The sequence below is a fragment of the Zootoca vivipara genome, chromosome 11, assembly GCF_965207765.1.
Source record: "Zootoca vivipara chromosome 11, rZooViv2.hap1.1, whole genome shotgun sequence".
Taxonomy (NCBI): Eukaryota; Metazoa; Chordata; class Lepidosauria; order Squamata; family Lacertidae; genus Zootoca; species Zootoca vivipara.
Window position 1 is genome coordinate 1683316 of NC_142594.1, and position 20745 is coordinate 1704060.

The 20745-nt window shown below is 44.1% G+C and overlaps 1 protein-coding gene across 1 annotated transcript in view; it reads right to left on the reverse strand.

The window, feature by feature from the left end:
- The window catches only part of CNTNAP2 (contactin associated protein 2), an 836988-nt gene that overhangs the window by 112472 nt on the left and 703771 nt on the right, over positions 1 to 20745 (reverse strand). The window contains exon 14 of the mRNA XM_035101355.3: positions 19608 to 19764. Within this exon, the coding sequence (XP_034957246.3) occupies positions 19608 to 19764 (157 nt within the window). The remainder of the gene's footprint in view (positions 1 to 19607; positions 19765 to 20745) is intronic.

The following is a 20745-nucleotide window of genomic DNA, read 5'->3' on the forward strand; positions in this document are numbered from 1 at the left end:
TTTCTGCTGTGCATAAATAGTGGCATAAATTTAGGAGGGGTCACTGCACTGAAAGGGTCTCTCTGCATGCCACATCTTTTTCACAGGGTAAATTCATTAAATCCCCACTGCTTTTTAAGTTGTTATATCTAGGATTTAAGTTTTATCAATTCCACCAGTTGCTTTTTAACACATGAGATCCTCCATCGACTTACAGAAGAGTCAATTTCCATTTTTTAAGCAAAGGGATTTTTCACTTAGACACGGATCATGTTGAAACCTAGTTTGTTGTTTACTGTATAACAATGGTCACTGCTTGTGAGTTGTGGAAATATTTATGCTGCTGAGGAATAACTTGTGACCTGAAGCACAAGGCAGGAAGGGGGACCCATTTGCCAGCCTTTAAATGGCATCCTTCTCAGAAAACCACCATTTACAGTAATTTTAGATGATGCATTTAGACGATCGCATACCCTCCAAGTGTCCCTATTTTCCAGGAACAATCCCAGAATGACAAAAGCCACCCCGGAATGTCCCTATTTCTCCCTTTGGTGTCGCCACTGCCAATCTCAGGGAGGAGGATGAGCTGGGCATGTTCTGAGCAACGGCAGTGGTAGCTGCAAGGGAGCACCAGGGCCACTCACTGCTGCAGCTCATAGAGGTTGCTGGAGAGCAAGGGGGGGGAGGCTACCAGCGCAGAAGCCCACTCCCTGAGTGGGAGGAAAGGGGTTTGCTTTTGGTTTTACAAAATGCTTTGTGCATCCACACCTAATCTTGCCCCTTTCTAAAATTTATTTATTAAGGTGTGCTTTTCTTTTTGTAAATCTACCAAAGAATAAAATAAAATAAAACCAGGATTAAGGGGTTTTCTCAGGGCATGTGTGCTCTGTCCCAGTGGTGCCCTCCTTCTGACAGGAAAGGCTCTGCAGGGGGATAGTTAAAGGGGGGGGGGTCAAGGAGGGTCAGTTGGGGGGGAGTGAGAAATATCCCTATTTTCATCTGAGGAACGTTGTAGGGTATGGGATTTTGTGTTATAATGCTGATACTTCTGCTGCTCTTTCTAATGTTCCCTTTACACTACATTCCCTGTTGCATTATGGAACTGTGGCTTTTTGATTGATGTTCACACCAGTGTGGGTGATGCAACACAAAAGCACTCCCATCCTTTGTGCACATGTGCACTTCTGTTCCCCCAAGATTAACCCATGAATTCGGCAGGAAATATCAGTGTGCTGGGATACCAAGGTTTTCTGAAAACAGTTAACACAGAAATGAGTGCTGGATTTCCACTAGATTCTGCTAGATTTCCAGGTGGCTTTTATGTCATACGAAAGGCCACATAAAATGCAGAAGGTATCAGGTAAGAGAATGTTGGGGAAATGGAATAGTGTGCTGTCTGAATATAGCCTTGGTAAGAGGGCCCCACAGTCTGCTTCTGGAGTATAAATTAGCTGTCCTCCTCCCCACCAAGCATATGAAGCTGGAGGGGGAGACTCTGAGAATAATAATAATAATAATAATAATAATAAGAATAAAATTTTATTTATACCCCACCCTCCCCAGTGAAAGCCAGGCTCAGGGTGGCTGACATCAATAAAATTACAATAAAACATAAGAGAAAGAAAAACAATTGATTAAAATGCGGATTAAAATACAATTAAAATACAATTTAGATTTATTTTATTTTTTTAAAAAAATGCAGCCTCATTTTAAAATGGCCCAAATCAAAACCATAAGGGAGGAAAAACATAGGTGCCAGACTGAGTCCAGCCCAAAGGCCAGGCGGAACAGCTCCATCTTGCAGGCCCTGCGGAAAGATGTCAAATCCCGCAGGGCCCTGGTCTCCTGTGAGAGAGCGTTCCACCAAGTCAGGGCCAGTACTGAAAAGGCCCTGGCCCTAGTTGAGACCAATCTAACCACCTTATGGCTCGGGATCTCCAAAATGTTGTTATTTGTGGACCTTAATGTCTTTCGCGGGGCATACCAGGAGAGGTGGTCCCGTAGCCTGCTTGCTGATGGAGGCCTTGCGGCACCTGGAGAACAATGGGTGATGGCCAAGCTATTTTGGTGGAGAAACCTCTGGTCGCCCAAGAGATGAAGGGAGCTTTCAGTCACCACAGAGCTCATCAGAATTCTGTGTTGCTTACAAGCATTAAAGCCCCACAAAGGAAAGCGAGTTAATTACAAAACAAGTCCAGCATGCTGACTTCATTGTGGATATTTAGAAAAAAATCACTGCTGGAATATTCAGTACTTAGATAATAATGCACCCGCTATTTAAAGATTTTGTAAATTTTGATTGCAAAAATGGCCTCTATCATCCTTCTCTCCCAAAGGAAATCACCCCAAAAGAACAGGGATTAAATTCTCAGTGTGCTGTATTCCACTTAATAACCAAATGGGAGATGAATAATCCTGTAATTGTAATGAGATAGATAACATCTTGGAATAATTTTCAGATTTCTGCTTTCTTTGCACTACATAAGATTTGCAAAGAGCTATAAGGTCTCCCAGAAATAAAGTGTCAAGATAGTATTTTTAAAGTGTTTGTTAGCTTTCTATGCAGAATGCATGCATAGGCCCCAGACAAACTAAAACATACCTTAACCCAGGCATGCCACATTGGGGGGGGGGGAGCTGGTGTGGGCATGCGACATCACATGGTGGGAGGAGGCCTGGTGGGGCCCAACGCAGCTGCAGGAGGGCCTGACAGGACCCACCCAGCTACAGAATATTGAGAGGGCCCAGACCCCGCAATGAAAATGCCCCTCCCCCCAGCTCCATGGCCCCACATAGATGGTGACCTGCTCTAATCAGTGCTTTTTTTCTGCCGGAGTATGCAGGAACCCAGTTCCATCACCTCTCAGGTGGGCACCATTGCAGGCCAGCACTCTCCCACCTGCGTGGGCTTTAAGCTTTCCAGGCAGGCCTCTACCATTGCACACATCCGCGTTCGCACAAGAGCCCTTCCAAGCTGTCATAGCCATTCGCCAGAATCAGAGAGAACGAGGGAGGTGGGGGCGCATTTACCTGACCTGCACCAGAACCGGGGTTGACCCCCAAACCAGCTAGGGAGACAGCTTGATGTAGCTTTTAGCACCTCCTGGGGCGGTGAATGTGGCCGTTGTCAAACCAGCATCTGCCCTGAGTCGTCCAGCTGTAACAACTTCATGGTGGGTTCTGGCACCTTTTTTATAATAAGTGCACTGCCTCTAATTATTTTGTTTTATTGCTATAGCTAACTATTTCAAGTAACCATACTGGCAACACAAAACATGTTTTCTCATTTGCCTTCTCTTTTGTTAAAAAGTAAAGGATATGGCTGGCACTGTGCTGTTTGGGCTTGCCGATTGGAAGGTCGGCGGTTCGAATCCCCGCGGCGGGGTGAGCTCCCGTTGCTCGGTCCCAGCTCCTGCCAACCTAGCAGTTCGAAAGCATGTCAAAGTGTAAGTAGATAAATAGGTACCGCTACAGCGGGAAGGTAAATAGTGTTTCCGTGTACTGCTCCGTGTACTGCTCTGGCCACATGACCCAGAAAAACTGTCTGCGGAAGAGGACAAAAACTGGCTCCTTCGGCCTGTAAAGTGAGATGAGCGCCACAACCCCAGAGTCGTTTGCAACTGGAGAGCCAGTGTGGTGTAGTGGTTAAGAGTGGGAGACTCGTAATCTGGGGGAACCGGGTTCGCGTCTCCGCTCCTCCACATGCAGCTGCTGGATGACCTTGGGCTAGTCACACTTCTTTGAAGTCTCTCAGCCCCACTCACCTCACAGAGTGTTTGTTGTGGGGGAGGAAAGGAAAGGAGTATGTTAGCCGCTTTGAGACTCCTTCGGGTAGTGATAAAGCGGGATATCAAATCCAAACTCTTCTTCTTCTTCTTCTTCTTCTTCTTCTTCTTCTTCTTCTTCTTCTTCTTCTTCTTCTTCTTCTTCTTCTTCTTCTTCTTCTTAATTCTCAGGGGTCCCTTTACATTTACCTTTAAAGGACCCCTGACAGTTGTGTCCAGTCATGAATGACTTTATAGGCTGAGGGAGCCGAAGTTCATCTGCAGACAGTTTTACCTTGTCCGCCGTTCATAGCTGCCAAGTTATCCCTTTTTTAAAGGGATTTTCCCTTATGCTGAATAGGCTTCCTCGTGAGAAAAGGGAAAACTTGGCAGCTATGCCGCCGTTTACCTTCCCTAGGCTCTGTGGTTTAGACCACAGTGCTACCCGCGCCCCTCTCTTTTAATAATATTAATAATGTATTATTTATAGCCCACCCATCTGGCTGGGTTTCCCCAGCCACTCTGGACGGCTTCCAACAGAAGAATAAAATACAATAATTTATTAAACATTAAAAGCCTCCCTAAACAGGGCTGCTTTCTGATGTCTTCTAAAAATCTGGTAGCTGTTTTTCTCTTTGACATCTGATGGGAGGGTGTTCCACAGGGCAGGCGCTACTCCCGAGAAGGCCCTCTGCCTGGTTCCCTGCAACTTGGCTTCTCGCAATGAGGGAACCGCCAGAAGGCCCTCGGTACTGGACCTCAGTGTCTGGGCAGAACGATGGGGTTGGAGACGCTCCTTCAGGTATACTGGACCGAGGCCATTTAGGGCTTTAAAGGTCAGCACCAACACTTTGAATTGTGCTTGGAAACGTACTGGGAGCCAATGTAGATCTTTCAAGACCGGTGTTATGTGGTCTCGGCGGCCGCTCCCGGTCACCAGTCTAGCTGCTGCATTCTGGATTAGTTGTAGTTTCTGGGTCACCGTCAAAGGTAGCCCCATGTAGAGCGCATTGCAGTAGTCCAAGCGGGAGATAGCTAGAGCATGTACTTCTGTCTTGTCAGGATTCAACCTCAATCTGTTAGCCGCCATCCATCCTCCAACCGCCTCCAGGCACTCACACAGGACCTTCACTGGTTCTGATTTGAAAGAGAGGTAGAGCTGGGTATCATCCGCATACTGATGAACACCCAGCCCAAACCCCCTGATGATCTCTCCCAGCGGTTGCATGTAGATGTTAAAAAGCATGGGGGAGAGGACAGAACCCCGAGGCACCCCACAAGTGAGAGCCCAGGGGTCTGAACACTCATCCCCCCCACCACTTTCTGAACACGGCCCAGGAGGAAGGAGTGGAACCACTGTATGACAGTGCCCCCAGCTCCCAACCCCTCTAGACGGTCCAGAAGGATGTTATGGTCGATGGTGTCAAAGGCCGCTGAGAGATCCAGCAGAACTAGGTAACAGCTCTCACTCTTGTCCCTAGCCCGCCGGAGATCATCAACCAGTGCGACCAAGGCAGTTTCAGTCCCATGATGAGGCCTGAATCCCAACTGGAAGGGATCCAAATGGTCTGCTTCTTCCAGGCGTGCCTGGAGTTGTTCAGCAACCACTCGCTCAGTCACCTTGCCCAAGAATGGAAGATTTGAGACTGGGCGATAGTTGGCCATATTGGCTGCATCTAAAGATGGTTTTTTAATAACCGCCTCTTTTGATAGTTGTACACAATTTCTTCACTTTATCCTCTTCTAGAATGCCTAGATGAGTGGTTTTCCTCTCATGCCAAGTCTACTCCAGGGGATGTGGGAATACTGGTAGTGTCTAGATAGCTTGGTAGACAGGACCAGGGAGGAGTCAGTGGCTGCCATGCATGATGCATCCAGTGACATGGAGAAATGCAGTTGTGTTGTCATTGAAACAAAACTGAGCTTGCCAGGTAGGGGGTTGAAAGGCAGAGCTTTCCAGGTAGCCTTCTTTGAAATGCTGACCGTTCCATTTAAAGGGCAAAGCTAAAGCTAGAGTAATTGTTTGTTTGTTTTTCAACTGTGTGTGTGTGTGTTAGCTGTTTTTATATATGCAGTTGTTCTATATATGTTTTTACTGTATTTCACATTGCTCCAGGATGCCTCATGGGAAGTGATTAATAAGTTAATTACATACTACTACTTCTAATAATGTTAATTTACTACTGGGGATCTACTATTGGCCCCTTGACCAAAATGCTGAAGATGAGATGGAGATAGATAATGAAATTATGGAAATTAAAGAGGCTCCCAAAGTAGGAAATATTGCAGTAATGAGAAACTTCAAGTACACTCATGTAGACAGGGCAAACACACTTCCAGTCACAGCAAAGAGGCAAAATTTCTAGATACCATAAATTATAGTGTCCTAGAACAGGGACTGATGGAACTGACCAGATGGGAGGTGATATTGGTCTTAAACATAAGAGGTACATGTGGATTTCAAAATAGAAGACCTCTAAAAAATGAGGGGATGGTTAAAAACAACAACCTGAAACGGCAAATCAAGTGAGTCAACTCTTGATTGCTTGGGAATTATTTGAACCCATAATAACAAAAGCTAAGCTAGAAGGTAAACCACAGATCAGAAAGGCCAAGAGGATGCCAGCATGGTTAACTAGCAGAGGCAAAGAAGTGGTTAGAAGCGAGAAGGCTTTCTTCAGAAAACGAAAGTCTTGCCCAAATGTGGAGACTAAAAGAGGACACAAGCTTTGGCAAAACAAATGCAAGCAATTGGATGCGAAAAAGAACTCGCGAAGCACATTGCCATAAGACTTAAGACCAACAATTTTAAATTCTTTAAATAAGTTAGAAGCAGGAAACTGGCAAGGTCCCTTCTATGACAAGGGAGTCAAAAGTGTGTGAAAGGAGGATAAGGAGATGGCAGAGAAGCGGGATGAATTCTTAGTATCTGTCATCACAGCAGAAGAGGTGGGACAGATCCCTGTGCCTGAACTCTCTTAGGAAAGGACCCTGAGGAACGGAGGCGACAAGTTACAGGACACAACGTCAGCAACCTTTTCCAGCCATGGGCCTGTCCACTGTCCCTCAGACCATGTGGTGGGCCAGACTATATATTTTTTTTGGGGGGGATGAACGAATTCCTATGCCCCACAAATAACCCAGAGGCGCATTTTTAATAAAAAGCACCCATTCTACTCATGTAAAAACACGCTGATTCCCGGACCGTCTGCGGGCCAGATTGAGAAGGTGATTGGGCCTCATCCAGCCCCCGAGCCTTAGGTTGCCTACCCCTGTTCTAGACCTTAGTGACAAATAGAAAACAAATCAATCCAGATGTCATCCAACCAAGAGCTGAAGAATTTTAATAGTTCATTCTAATGACTTGCAAAAAGCTAGAATTTAACTGTTTTATAATCGTCATGGCTTCTCAATTCATCCCAATAATGTAAGTCCGTCCTTGATATATTCAAGACCCCAATTCAAAGGGCAATTGTGAATAATGATTCAGACCTCGCTGCTACCTGAATATATTCAAGCTGCACAAAAGGTACTTGTTAGTTTTCTTGTTAGATCTTCATCCAGACTACTGTACATCCTTTCCAACATCATGTATGTAACCCAGGGCTACACTTTTACCAACATAGGTAACCTTTTAGTGGTGACTAATTCCGTCATTTAATTCCGTCATCACCTTTAGTGGTGACTAATTCCACATGGAGCCATGCTAATGAACCTTCTCTGAAATTATGCATTCCCCTCTTGCTTCAAACAAACTCCTAGAGCCCATTTTATTTCTGAGCGCTAACTGCAACAGCTTTTTCTTTTTCTTTGTGGGGGTGGGTGGGGAATTCATCCAAGAATCTGTGAAGCACCCCCCTCCAATGTACATTCAAGCTGATGTATCCCATTCCCTGACTGGCTGCAGCAGCTATAGGTTTAGCCAGTCAATACAGCTGCCTGGAGAGTCCCTGCCCTTCGTCTTCCTCAGCAGTAGCTGGCTTCTTTAGGCAACAGGGAAAAGGAACAAAGGAAGTTGCACTATAGCCAGGGCAGTCTTGAGCAGGTTGCGCGCCCTGGTGCTGAGGGGCGGAGATCGCTCCGGCGCCCCCGCCCTCGCAGGGCGCAGCATGGCTTTGCCGCGCAGCGCCCTGCCTACCGGCCCGGCACCCTGCTGCCCTGCGCCACCGGGACTCTATCTAGAGCCGGCCCTGACTATAGCTGGTTTGAGCATCCATAGTTGCTGCAACCAGAGAGTGACTTCGATATACACAGGATCTTGTTCACAGATTCCTTTACAAACTACCACAAGAAGACATTTAGGTTTTTTAACCCTTAAATATATTCTTTGACATCACCACTGTCAAAATCTGAGAAATGGTATTGTGTCAAACTGGTCCTTATTTACAGTGTACTGGAAGGTTGATGATACAGTTCCTTGAAAGAAAACATATTTATGTTTAGTTGAATCTTAAGGGGAAATCTTCCATCGGAGTTGTGGAGAATGTTCTTTTAAGAGCATCATTATCTACACAGGGGCAGATGGGTAATTGTTCTGAAGCAGAAGGCCCAGCTCCAGCTGAGTTGGATCCAACTCCTTAGGAAATGGAGGTGCACCCAGGATTTCTTCTGGCCCCAGTGACATCTGGGGTAACTAACCCCATGTTGTGATGTCATCTTTCCGTACTCATAAGGAATGGCGTTTAGAAAGCCCCCAACTTGATTTGAAATGAGGGAAGCGGGGGGGGGGTGTCACAGGTTTTTTGGCAGCAACAGGGCTTCCCACCTAGGAAAGGGCACTCAGTCCAGACAGGCTGAAGGTCCTCATTATTTTGTAATTGGCAAGAAGAAAGGACCATTTCAGGCTCCAAGCTATGTAAAGGTTTCAAAAGATGCTATTTATAATAGTGGCTTTTAAAAAGAGTGATTTGAAGAGGAGGCTACAAATTGAGCTATAAACATGATGTTGATGCATCCGCTGGGGGTGGAAGGAGGCCTCTGTGATTGGCGTTAACTGAAATGTTCCAGCAAGACAAAGATGATGCCATTATGAGAAAAAGGAGAACTAAATAACTATCTTTAAAACATTTTTATCCTTCATTCATGACAAATAATTATTGGCAATTGGATGTGCCAAGATTCGTAAACACATTAAACGCAACAGCACACAAGAAAGGTAATTAACAGATTGGGGCTGGTGAGCCCCCCCCCTTCATTATGTAGATCACTCTGCTATAAAGTAGAGGGAGAAACAGATACTTCACTTTTGGACTGCTTCTAAACACTAGCATATGTCTCATAGAATTATTTTCATTTCAATTAGGCTGCTGTTTTAGTATCTTTTCCAGGAGGCAAGATGACCTTGTTAGAAAATGAAATGCTGCCTCGTTCATTTGTCGAAGACTTTATGGTCTGTTTCTGAGGGTTTATGATTTAAGAACTGTTTTGTGTTAGCAGTGTTAATATCCTTGGAAATCAGAAAATTGCCACAGGATTTTCTCACTGGGGTTTTGAAATCTTGCATGCTTACTTAATGTTGGAGAGTGGTGAATGAAAGCAGATGGGTTTTGCCTTGACATGATGGAAGATTTCTTCTTAAATATCCCAAAAACAGGATGTTAAATGAGCCACTAAACAGGTGACAGATTGAATTAGCATTTCAAAGGCAGCTGCATCCAACAGGATATTTGTGATTTTATATGCCATTCCTACTATATCGGTAATAGCATTTGGTCACTTAATACACATGACATAGCCCTTAAAACAGCGTAAAATGTCAGGCTAATTTAAATCCATATTGCAGAAATCTAACAGTGCAATTCTAGATTTGTCTACTTAGAAGCAACCCTTATTGATGTCAACTGGGCATGTACAGGATTGTACTGTTAAAGTTGTTAAGAATATTTCTAAGTAAAGTTAGAATTTTGGAAGGTGTTTGTCTAGGCAAGTTAGACTGCAAGAGTCTAGAGTGGGAAATGAATGGTTGTGAAGGGCAATGCTGTGAGAAAGCAGCTGAAGAGCATGATGTGTCAGAAAGATGAGCTGTGCAAACAAAGCCACAATTGGTGCTTGTATTTGTCCATAGTTTTGAAGTTTTAAAACATCTGTTAAGGTCTTTAAAAACTTATTTATTTGCTATTCAGCCTTTGGTGAAAAGAAAAGAAAAGAAAAGAAAAGAAAAGAAAGAAGTAACTTTATGGAAACATCAAATTGTTGGGGTAAATGAGCAATTTCCATTTAAATTTATGGTGCTGGAGGAGACTCTTGAGAGTCCCATGGACTGCAAGAAGATCAAACCTATCCATTCTGAAGGAAATAAGCCCTGAGTGCTCCCTGGAAGGACAGATCATGAAGCTGAGGCTCCAATACTTTGGCCACCTCATGAGAAGAGAAGAATCCTTGGAAAAGACCCTGATGTTGGGAAAGATTGAGGGCACTAGGAGAAGGGGACGTCAGAGGACAAGATGGTTGGACAGTGTTCTCGAAGCTACGAACATGAGTTTGACGAAACTGCGGGAGGCAGTGCAAGACAGGAGTGCCTGGCGTGCTCTGGTACCTGGGGTCACAAAGAGTCGGACACGACTAAACAACAACAACAACAAGTCCATGTGTGACCTGGTGGTTTTTTATTCATTATTTATCTCTCCCCCTGCTCTTTCCACCCCCACCCCACCCCCCGCAAGAAAACTCTTTGAGATGTTATAAATCATCTAGCTTGTCCAAAAAGCCTGAGTGACAGTAGAGCAGACTTCAAATGCAATGCATTCAAGAAACCTCACAAATATGCAATAAATATAGAATAAGTTATGGTTTCTGGCTGAATGGATATGGAAGGATAATCCCTAGTTAAACACTGTATTTCATTTCAGACCTTCAGATATTATTTCATGGTTTATGAAGGTTGCAGCACCTTAATATCAAATTATAGCTTTGAAGTTGTATTGAGAGTAAAAAAGGAGGGGAGAAACTCCTATGCATAAATGACAAAGGGAGAGAGAGAGAGAGAGAGAGAGAGAGAGAGAGAGAGAGAGAGAGCTCAGACAAATCTAATCACGCTGTGTGACTGTAAAACTATATGCAACACATATTACAATTGAGCGCGCGCGCGCACACACACACACACACACACACGCACACACATTTCTGATATATACCAAATGTATAATCACACTTTTACTGCAATTCTAAACATGCTTATTAGGAAGCAAGTTCTATGAGCCCTGTAGGACTTTCTTCAAAGTAAAGATTCAACCCAGATCCCAGAAATGGACCCATAACACACTGGATGAAGTGGAAAGGAAGGCAACTGTTGTCCCATCCTCTTCCTAGCATGGCCACCCACCCTCCCTCTACACACAATGACAGACAGGTCTCAATTTGTGTAGCCGAGCAGATGATGGGAGGGGTGGCAAATGAGATGAACCAAGAGGGAGGAACTGCAGAAGAACCACACCTTCTGTCTCTCGGACTTTCGCTTGTGGTTTAAAGACCATGTTGATTGTCCTGAATGCTTGGTCACATTATATTCCCCCCCCTTACAATAAGTCATATAAACCACAGATAACACAACAAGCTGCAGTTAATAAAAAACAAAGGCACGTGAGCTCATTTCTATCAAGATTAGCTCTGGTTTATCATGTCTGAATTCAGGGTCTGTTATCACTATATAGTACATTAAGTCTGATCTAGAAACTAAAGAACTAGTTTTATCTCAGCTCAGACATTGCTGTAATAAACTGCATTGTCATAATGCAAGCGTTTGCTGCTGGGTCAAACAAAAGATAAATGAATCAAACTCTTCATTTACTTTACTGAAATTAAGTGGAAGGAGCCTGGGATTTTTAATAAGCATTTTTCATGATAAGCATGATTAAGCATGCTGTTGCTGAATGCCAAATTGGCTAGGATTAAGACCTCCCTCATCCATGGAACTAGAGTGTGTATTCTGGCAGAGCTGGTCTTGGAGGCAGTGCTCAAGACTCCCAGACCCCTGGTTCTGGAGGACTTCAAAATCCATGCCAAGGTGACTGGCTCTGGGGTGTCTCAGAACTTCATGGGCGCCATGATGACCATGGGGCTGTCCCAACATGTCACCAGCCCAATGTACATGGCAGGCCACACTCTGCCTTGGTGATCTGTAAGTGGGGGACGTTGGCATCACTCCCTTCTCATGGTCAGATCACTTCCTGTTGAGATTTAGGCTTTCAGCACCTTTTCTCCTCTTCAGAGGTGGGGGACCTATAAGGATGGTTTGCCCTTGGAGGCTGATGGATCCAATCGGTTCCCAAATGGTTCTGCAGGATTTTCTGGCTGATAGGACTGGTGCTGCTCTTGATGCCCTGGCTGACCTCTGGAACATTTGAATGGCTCAGGCCATTGACATGATTGTCCCTGAGTGCCCTCTCCCACTTTGTGGAGCCCATTTGGCTCCCTAGTATACTCCCTAGTTTAAAGACTGTCTCAAGGCAAATCTTAAAAAAATGTAGTATAAACACTGACAACTGAGAAACACTGGCCTGTGAGCGCTCCAGTTGGAGAACAGCCTTTACCAGAGGTGTCATGGGCTTTGAAGACACTCAAACTCAGAATGCAAGGGAGAAACGTGCTAAGAGGAAGGCACACTTTGCAAATCCACACTGTGATCAACTCCTGCCCAGAAATCTATGTCCCCACTGTGGAAGGACGTGTGGATCCAGAATTGGTCTCCTCAGTAACTTACGGACTCATTGTTGAAACTGTGTTTATGGAAGACAATCTTACTTGGCTACAAGTGATCGCAGAAGAAGAAGAAGAAGAAGAAGAAGAAGAAGAAGAAGAAGAAGAAGAAGAAGAAGAAGAAGAAGAAGAAGAAGAAGAAGAAGAAGAAGAAGATACTACCTAGTATTCCAGAGCTTAGGGCAAGGAAACAAGCTGGGCTGTCTTGTGGGGTTGTTTCAGGGGAGGCGAGGTGGTTTTCTGTCGCGGCGTTGGTGGAGATGGGCTGTGGGGGTTTGGTGTTTCTTTGGCAGTGTACGGGCTGCGTTGGGGTCAGCAGAGGAGGCTGTGAGGTGTGGCCTGCCTTGTGGGGTTGTTTGGGGGAATGGGAGTTTCAGTTTGAGGTGGTGGCGGTTGGGGGGGTGGGTTGTATCATGGGGTGGGTGCGTTGGTGGGTAGGGCTGTCTTCTGCCATTGCTGTTTGTAGAGTAATGGCAGTTGGGGGGGGTATGATTTGGTATTGTATTAATGAGGCCTCTCTTGGATAGTTACTAATGAAACAATTATTTTAAAAATATATTTTAAAAAAGAAAATCCAAATAAGACTGAGGCACTGTTAGTGGGTGGTTCCCTAGACCGGATGGCTGGGAGGTTCCCTGCTCTGATAGGGTTACACACCCTCTGAAGGAGTGGGTACACAGCTTGGGGGTCCTCCTGGACCCTTTGCTGTCACTCGAGGCTAAGGTGGCCTCAGGGCCTGGAGTGTCTTCCATCAGCTTCGGCTGGTGGCCCAGTTCCGACCTTATCTGGACAGTGAGAGCCTAACTTCTGTTGTCTATGCTCTGGTAACCTCTAGGTTTGGTTACTACAATATGTTATGCGTACGGCTGTCTCTGAAGATGGTTCTGAAACTTCAGCTGATGCAGAATTCAGTGGCCAGTTTGTTCACCAGGGCAAAATGGTTTGAGCATCTTACACTGATCCTGGTCCGACTGCACTGGCTACCAATTAGTTTCTGGGCCCGGTTCAAAGTGTTGGTTTTGACCCACAGGCAGCTCCCCATTTGCACAGGGGTTGTGCTTTGACAGGGCATGCAAAGGCCCACTCTGCCCCATTCCTGCCCCATCCCTTTCCATGCTGTCACATGCGCCTTGAATGCGTGCAGGATGGGAGTTGCCTGTAGGAAGCCTTAAGCAGCTCAGGACCACAATACCTCAAGGACCACCTCTCCCCATATAAACCAACCCACACTATTGTGTTCATAGTCTGGGGCCCTTCCAAGAGAGGTCTGGAGGGAGGGCAACAAGGGAACAGGCTTTTTCTGCAGTGGCTCCCTGTTTATGGAATGCTCTCCCCAGGGAGGCTTGTTTGGCACCTTCGTTACATATCTATAGGTGCCAGGCAAAAAACATTCCTCTTTAACCAGGCCTTTGGCTGATTAATATTTTGTGGCCTTTAAAATACTTTTGTGGGAGGTGGGATTATTGTTTTGTTCTGTTTTTCTTTTGACTATTTCTTTTGTGTTTCTTTCCTGTATTTTTATCTAGTGAACTGCTCCAAGATCTTTGGATAAAGGTTGGTATATAAATTTAATAAATAATAACAATAATAAACAATAATTCACTTATTTGCAGGAAGAAAACAGCACTCCAAATACAATGACTAGCATAGCAGCAATGTAACAGTGACAAGGTGTTATTTTTACAGTAACAATTCCAAAATAAATGGGAGCGGCAACATTTGTTTAAGCATTTGCTTGCCCCATTCACATAAAGCAGAGTGAGCGAATCTGGCAGAAGAGTGGAGACAATTACGCCTGTTGGCATATGACCACATGCAAAAGGGTCTCCATGGAGCACTTGCTCTCATCGCAGGTTAAGGGCCAAAAAGATAAAAAACCATGCAAAGGTTTGACAATATCCTTCTGAGAAGCAAAATTGAGGAACGATGAAGTTCCAGCAATGCAAGCCTACAAGGTCCTACAGTGACTGGTTGGGACAAGGTAGAAGTGAACTCTGCTCGCCATAGTGTGGTCTATGCCCACTGAACTGAACTGAAAGTGGCCAAAAAGCAATAGCACCTATCTGGAAAGCCTTGCTCCTTTTTCCTTTGGAAACTGTGGGAGTAGATGAACTGCAGGCCCATTCCACAATCATTCACAACTGCTGCAGCTACCACCACCACCAATTGGTTTTACAAAACATTTTTCTCATGAGCGTTAAGACGAGAAATGCAAGCAAGGAAGAATGAAAGGGAAGAGGTAAAGGTGTCTTACACCAGGCATGAGAGAAATCCAAACCAAGGAAAGAATGGGAAGAGAAAGTCAAAGGGGGGCAGAGAGAGAGAGAGAGAGAGAGAGAGAGAGAGAGAGAGAGAGAGAGAGAGAGAGAGAGAAGCTTTCTAAAGGAAGAAAAAGAGGAAGACAGATAAACGTCCAGAGGAACAGACGTTCATCTTTGGGTGCGACAGCAACCAAAGGACAAAAGTGAGAAATGGCACTAGAAACAGGTTTAGCAAGTCACTAACAGTTGTTCTTTGGGCTGTTCACCTCGGCAGTTTGCTGAATAACTGGCTCACAACACCAAGAGCTCCTTGCCAGGCTTGCTGCCTTGCTGTCCATTGAATATAATGTCAGCTAAGCAGTGCAATATTGAAATAGAATAGAACCAAGTGTCTGTGACTAAAAAGGGATTCCTGAAATTAACAGGATGGGAAGAATAGTTCTTACCAAATGATACATTTCAAACTAAATATGAAAGAGCATAATTTTATGTTCATTTCAAAGGTTTGTGCTGTGTAATGATGCATTGAATTGTTTCATAACAAAAATAACTTTTAAAGTTTAATGTTCAATATGCCATACAGCCATCTTTGCAACGAAATGTTCAAGAAGGTAGAACTATGTGCGCTAGGCAGCAAATGAAGTAGGGCTTCATTTCCAAAGCCTGTAAAAACACTACTGTGGATTCAGCAGAGCATTGAGGGTCACTTTACATCTGAATGCAAACTGCTCTAGTGTCATATATGCTGAGTGAAAAAGACTCAAAGGGGAAATAAGTGAGAGAGACAAAATGAAAATACAGTGGTACCTCCACTTATGAATAACTCTACTTATGAATGTTTCTACTTACGAATGGAGCTCCATCCGCCATCTTGGATGCAGTTTAGATAGGATTTTTTCTACTTACGAATTTTTAGATAGGGTTGCTTTGACTTACAAATTTTTTTCTCCCAATGCATTCCTATGGGATTCGACTTACTTTTTTTTTTTACTTACAAATGTGTGTTCGGAACGCATTACATTCGTAAGTAGAGGTACCACTGTACTAGGGACAAAATCTGTCCCATGTTCACAAGTGAAGGCAAAAACCGGGCAGCCAGATCGATGACTGCTGCCCTGCCACGCATATAACCTGGAATGAGAACCAGTGCTCATGTAAGTCTGTAAGTCTTCCATGTAAGTCTTCATTAACCATGTAAGTCTTCATTACATTTTTCAATATAGACCCTGGTTCTCGTTATATAAATGGCTTGATGAGGTGAGGGATGTATGATTGAAATTAGAACCAGTACTTTCCTACATGCATAATCTAGTGCAGTTGTGTAAATGAGCCCAGAAAAGTTCCTAGTCTGTCACCTCCTCTGCAGCCCGCAAGGAAACTCGAGAGATTGGCCTCTTAGCAGGCCAGTAAAAAAAGTTTGCCTTTTTCCAAGTGGGTTGGTAGGGGATGACTGGGTATTTGCCATCCCATGTCCCTGCTAGTTGGGAAAGGATTTCTCTCTCTCCTACAACTAACATGGAAACCAAGAGGATGAAGGATGGAGTGACTGACCCCTCTTCTCCCACTGCACTCCCTCCCTCACATTGAAGTCCAGGTTGCCTATGGCTACTAGATCAAAGCTGGTCTAGGCATTTGAGGCCTGTAAACTAATCCTCCACCTCCAGCCTTCATGCCAATGGAGAAAACCTTGAAAGTATGGGTACCTTGTGTGCAGCAAGAGTCCTCACACACATGATACACGTGACAGACCCAACCCCCCTTGTAAAAATCACTCCCACTCCCAACGAAACCATTCTGAATGTCTCCTAGGTAAAGAGAAACAATCACTTATTTGCATATTGATTACACAGTCATGGAAATGAAAGGAGCTCTCATGCTCAAGATAAAACATTTCCTTCAATATTATCTCAAAGGAAAAATGCACACTAGTTTCAATGATTTTAAGCACATACAAAGAGGACTTGCTTACATGGGCAGCTACTTTATCTCAAACAGGTTGAAATAATTAGGAACACTTAAATGCCTGGTTGTACTAGTATTTCTTGATTAGAGAAATACACTTGATTAAATCACTGCAAGCCATCCATTTAAGCAAATAAACTGAAGCTCAGTCCAGATGTGCTGTTCAAAATGCAGTTGAAAATGAGGTATAAACTGCAGATGGCAGGCAATGAGGTAGCTTTAAGATACGATGGTCAGCCTCCTCTGGATGGTGGGGGGCTCACAGGTTCACAGCCTGGGGGTACTTTCTGACCACTTTTCTTACTTCGTAGGCAGATACCAATTATGGCAATGACTGCCTTCTCTCCTGCTATGCTGGATGTATGGCTTAACACAGTGATTGAAAATGTGTGAGCAATGTAAGTGCCGGGACTCAGTTTGTACTTGGGATCAAAGCAGAAAATTCCCAGATAGTTTAGAGGGCTCAATACATTAACAAAAAATGAGAAGAACGCACTGCAAGACGGCTGCCATTTTTCCTTTTGCTGGTGACAGATGCATCTCCACCTCCATCGTTCTGCCTGGACACTGAGGTCCAGTGCTGAGGGCCTTCTGGCGGTTCCCTCACTGCGAGAAGAGAGGACTCAAACAATTACTGCCCAGTCAGCCTGACATCAACAAACGGTCTGTGAGCACCTAGAAAGGAACGCTGTGATCACTAAAAGTCAGCATGGGTTTCTGAAAAAATAGGTCATGTCAAACTAATCTGATCTCATTTTTTGACAGAATTACAAGCCTGGTAGATGAAGGGAATGCTGTGGATATAGCCTATCTTGATTTAAGCAAGGCCTTTGACAAGGTGCCCCATGATATTCTTGAAAAGAAGCTGGTAAAATGCGGGCCAGACATTCAGTGGATTTGTAACTGGCTGGCTGACCAAACCCAAAGGGTGCTCATCAATGGCTCCTCTTCATCCTGGAGAGTAGTGACTAGTGGGGTGCCACAGGGTTCTGTCTTGGGCCCAGTCTTATTCAACATCTTTATCAATGACTTGGATGATGGGCTTGAGGGCATCCTGAGCAAGTTTGCAGATGACACCAAATTGGGAGGGGTGGCTAATACCCAAGAGGACAGGATCACACTTCAAAATGACCTTAACAGGATTAGACAACTGGGCCAAAGCAAATAAGATGAATTTTAACAGGGAGAAATGTAAAGTACTACACTTGGGCAAAAAAAATTGAAAGGCACAAATACAGGATGGGTGACACCTGGCTTGAGAGCAGTACATGTGAAAAGGACCTAGGAGTCTTGGTAGACCACAAACTTGACATGAATCAACAGTGTGATTCAGCAGCTTAAAAAGCCAATGCAATTCTGGGCTGCATCAATAGCAGGATAGCATCTAGAGATCAAGGGAAGTAATAGTACAACTGTATTCTGCTCTGGTCAGACCTCACCTGGAGTACTGTGTCCAGTTCTGGGCACCACAGTTCAAGAAGGATACTGACAAGCTGGAACGTGTCCAGAGGAGGGCAACCAAAATGGTCAAAGACCTGGAAACAATGCCTTATGAGGAACGACTTAGGGAGCTGGGTATGTTTAGCCTGGAGAAGAGAAGGTTAAGCGGTGATATGATAGCCATGTTCAAATATATAAAAGAATGTCATATAGCAGAGGGTGAAAGGTGGTTTTCTGCTGCTCCAGAGAAGTGGACACGGAGCAATGGATTCAAGCTACAAGAAAGAAGATTCCACCTAAACATTAGGAAGAACTTCCTGACAGTAAGAGCTGTTCAACAGTGGAATTTGCTGCCAAGAAGTGTGGTGGAGTCTCCTTCTTTGGAGGTCTTTAAGCGGAGGCTTGACAGCCATCTGTCAGGAATGCTTTGATGGTGTTTCCTGCTTGGCAGGGGGTTGGACTGGATGGCCCTTGTGGTCTCTTCCAACTCTAGGATTCTATGACCTTCCAAGCATTGACTTTTTTGGTATCTCTCCTAAGTTCTGTTAGCCAGGATTGCATCTTTCAACCTCATAAACCAAGCACTTTCTAAGCTTGCTACACCTTAGTATCCTTTTGATTCTTCTCCTATAATCCAAAAGCCATTTGAAAGAAAGCTTCTCTTGCTTAGCCTCTCTGTTAATCCATATAATTAATTACCTATTTTATCCTACCCTAGATGAATCAAGCACTTTTCTGCAGTTCAGCAACCATTAATAATATAAAGATTTAATGTTTACCGCTATTGATCTAAATAGCAACAGGTTGATTACAAGAAAGAAAAATGCTAAAAAAAATAAAGAAATATATCCTATTATATTTTCTGAGCTATAATCACACATTTATTTAATCACTGAGATCAAAGCAGTAAATGCAAAGCTAATAATGGTTCCAATTCTGTCATGTACCAGAAATGCGTTCCTTTGAGAGCAATATTCAGTCTATAAAAAGAACCTGTTACATAAAAAAGTGGAGTCAGGAAGAGTGTTTAAAGGTATACACATGGATGACTGTAATAAATGTACTCTGTCACCCAGGCCCATAAATATATAGAAAGACTAAAAGACTAAATATATAGAAAGACTGGATGCTTGTTCCGAGCATCCAGTACTCTCAGGTAGAATGCCTTTGAGCAAAGATGTTCCATGGTTAATAATAGCTGCTAAATGTTTAGATGCAGAACGGTGCTTAACAGCTATCAAAGCTAATGATCATAATCACATTCTCTGGAACTGAATTCCTCCATTTAATTATGTGCCACGTCTGACTGGAACCTTCGGCCTGTCCTGACCAATTCATGTAATTGTGTGACCTTGAGATTTAGTATTGTGAGAGATTTAGGTTGCAATCCTACATCCATTTCCCTGGAAGTGAATTACTGTAAATGGAACTTACTTCTGAGTGAATGCGCAAGATTGTGCTGCAAATTGTTAACATATTGTTACTGTGCACTTAACAACATACTTACTCTTTTTTCGAATCGGCATCACAGTTGCAGTGGTATTTGGAATCAGTGCAGTTGCGTTCAATGCCACACGCACACTTCTGAATGCCTGGTCCAGAGCCTCCCCAATAGTAGTGTTTTTCATTGGCACGCCCAAACCACCAGGTATATGGACTGCCCTCTGTAAGGATAAAGAAGGAAGAATTGGTCATGCTAAATAGAGCATAGCTCCATGATGCTACAGCTTCTATGCCAACCACATTGTATCTCAGAGCCCCTGGGCACATCTGGAAAAGAAATACATTGCTCAAACAAGATTAGAAATCTTGCTGCACCCCAAACTCCACATGCATGCTCATTTATCTTTAGAAATGATTTGATCCTTTATTTATCAGTGGTGGCAGCGGGGGGGGGGGGAGTTAAAATTCTTAAGCAATGGATGTTTTAGGAGGCTGCCCTGGACTCAGATCGGAACAGACAAACAACAACCCAACATTCTTGTTACAGGTAGGTAGCCGTGTTGGTCTGAGTCGAAACAAAATAAAAAAATTCCTTCAGTAGCACCTTAAAGACCAACTAAGTTTTTATTTTGGTATGAGCTTTCGTGTGCATGCACACTTGCACACGAAAGCTCATACCAAAATAAAAACTTAGTTGGTCTTTAAGGTGCTACTGAAGGAATTTTCCAACATTCTTGGACAGCACTAAACACAGATGGACCTGATTCCATCACATTGAAGTCCAATCCCTCCTCTTGAGTGCATGAGGTTGCGATCTGATGTCAGAAGGGAATTGCAGATGCACCTAGCCACAGACACAGATCCACAAGACACGCAGGCGGTGGCCCAAGGATGTTGCATTACTATCCTCTGAGTCAGAGGACTTCCACAGATGGACAGCCAAAGTCTTCCCAGCTCCATCAGAATAAAAGACTGCCAGAGTGGACTGGGTCCCTTTAACACCAGGGCTGGATCTAGACACATCAAAAAAGCATTTCAGGAAAACACATTCTAAACTTTATTATGAGAAATCACATTGGCGAAAGACAGGACTCCGCGACTCCATCTGGTGTCACAGCGTTACAATGCATCTAAAACGGTTTTTCTTTCCTAATGTAGCCGAGTCCCTGGTGCACCAATTATGTGTTCTCTTCATATGTATT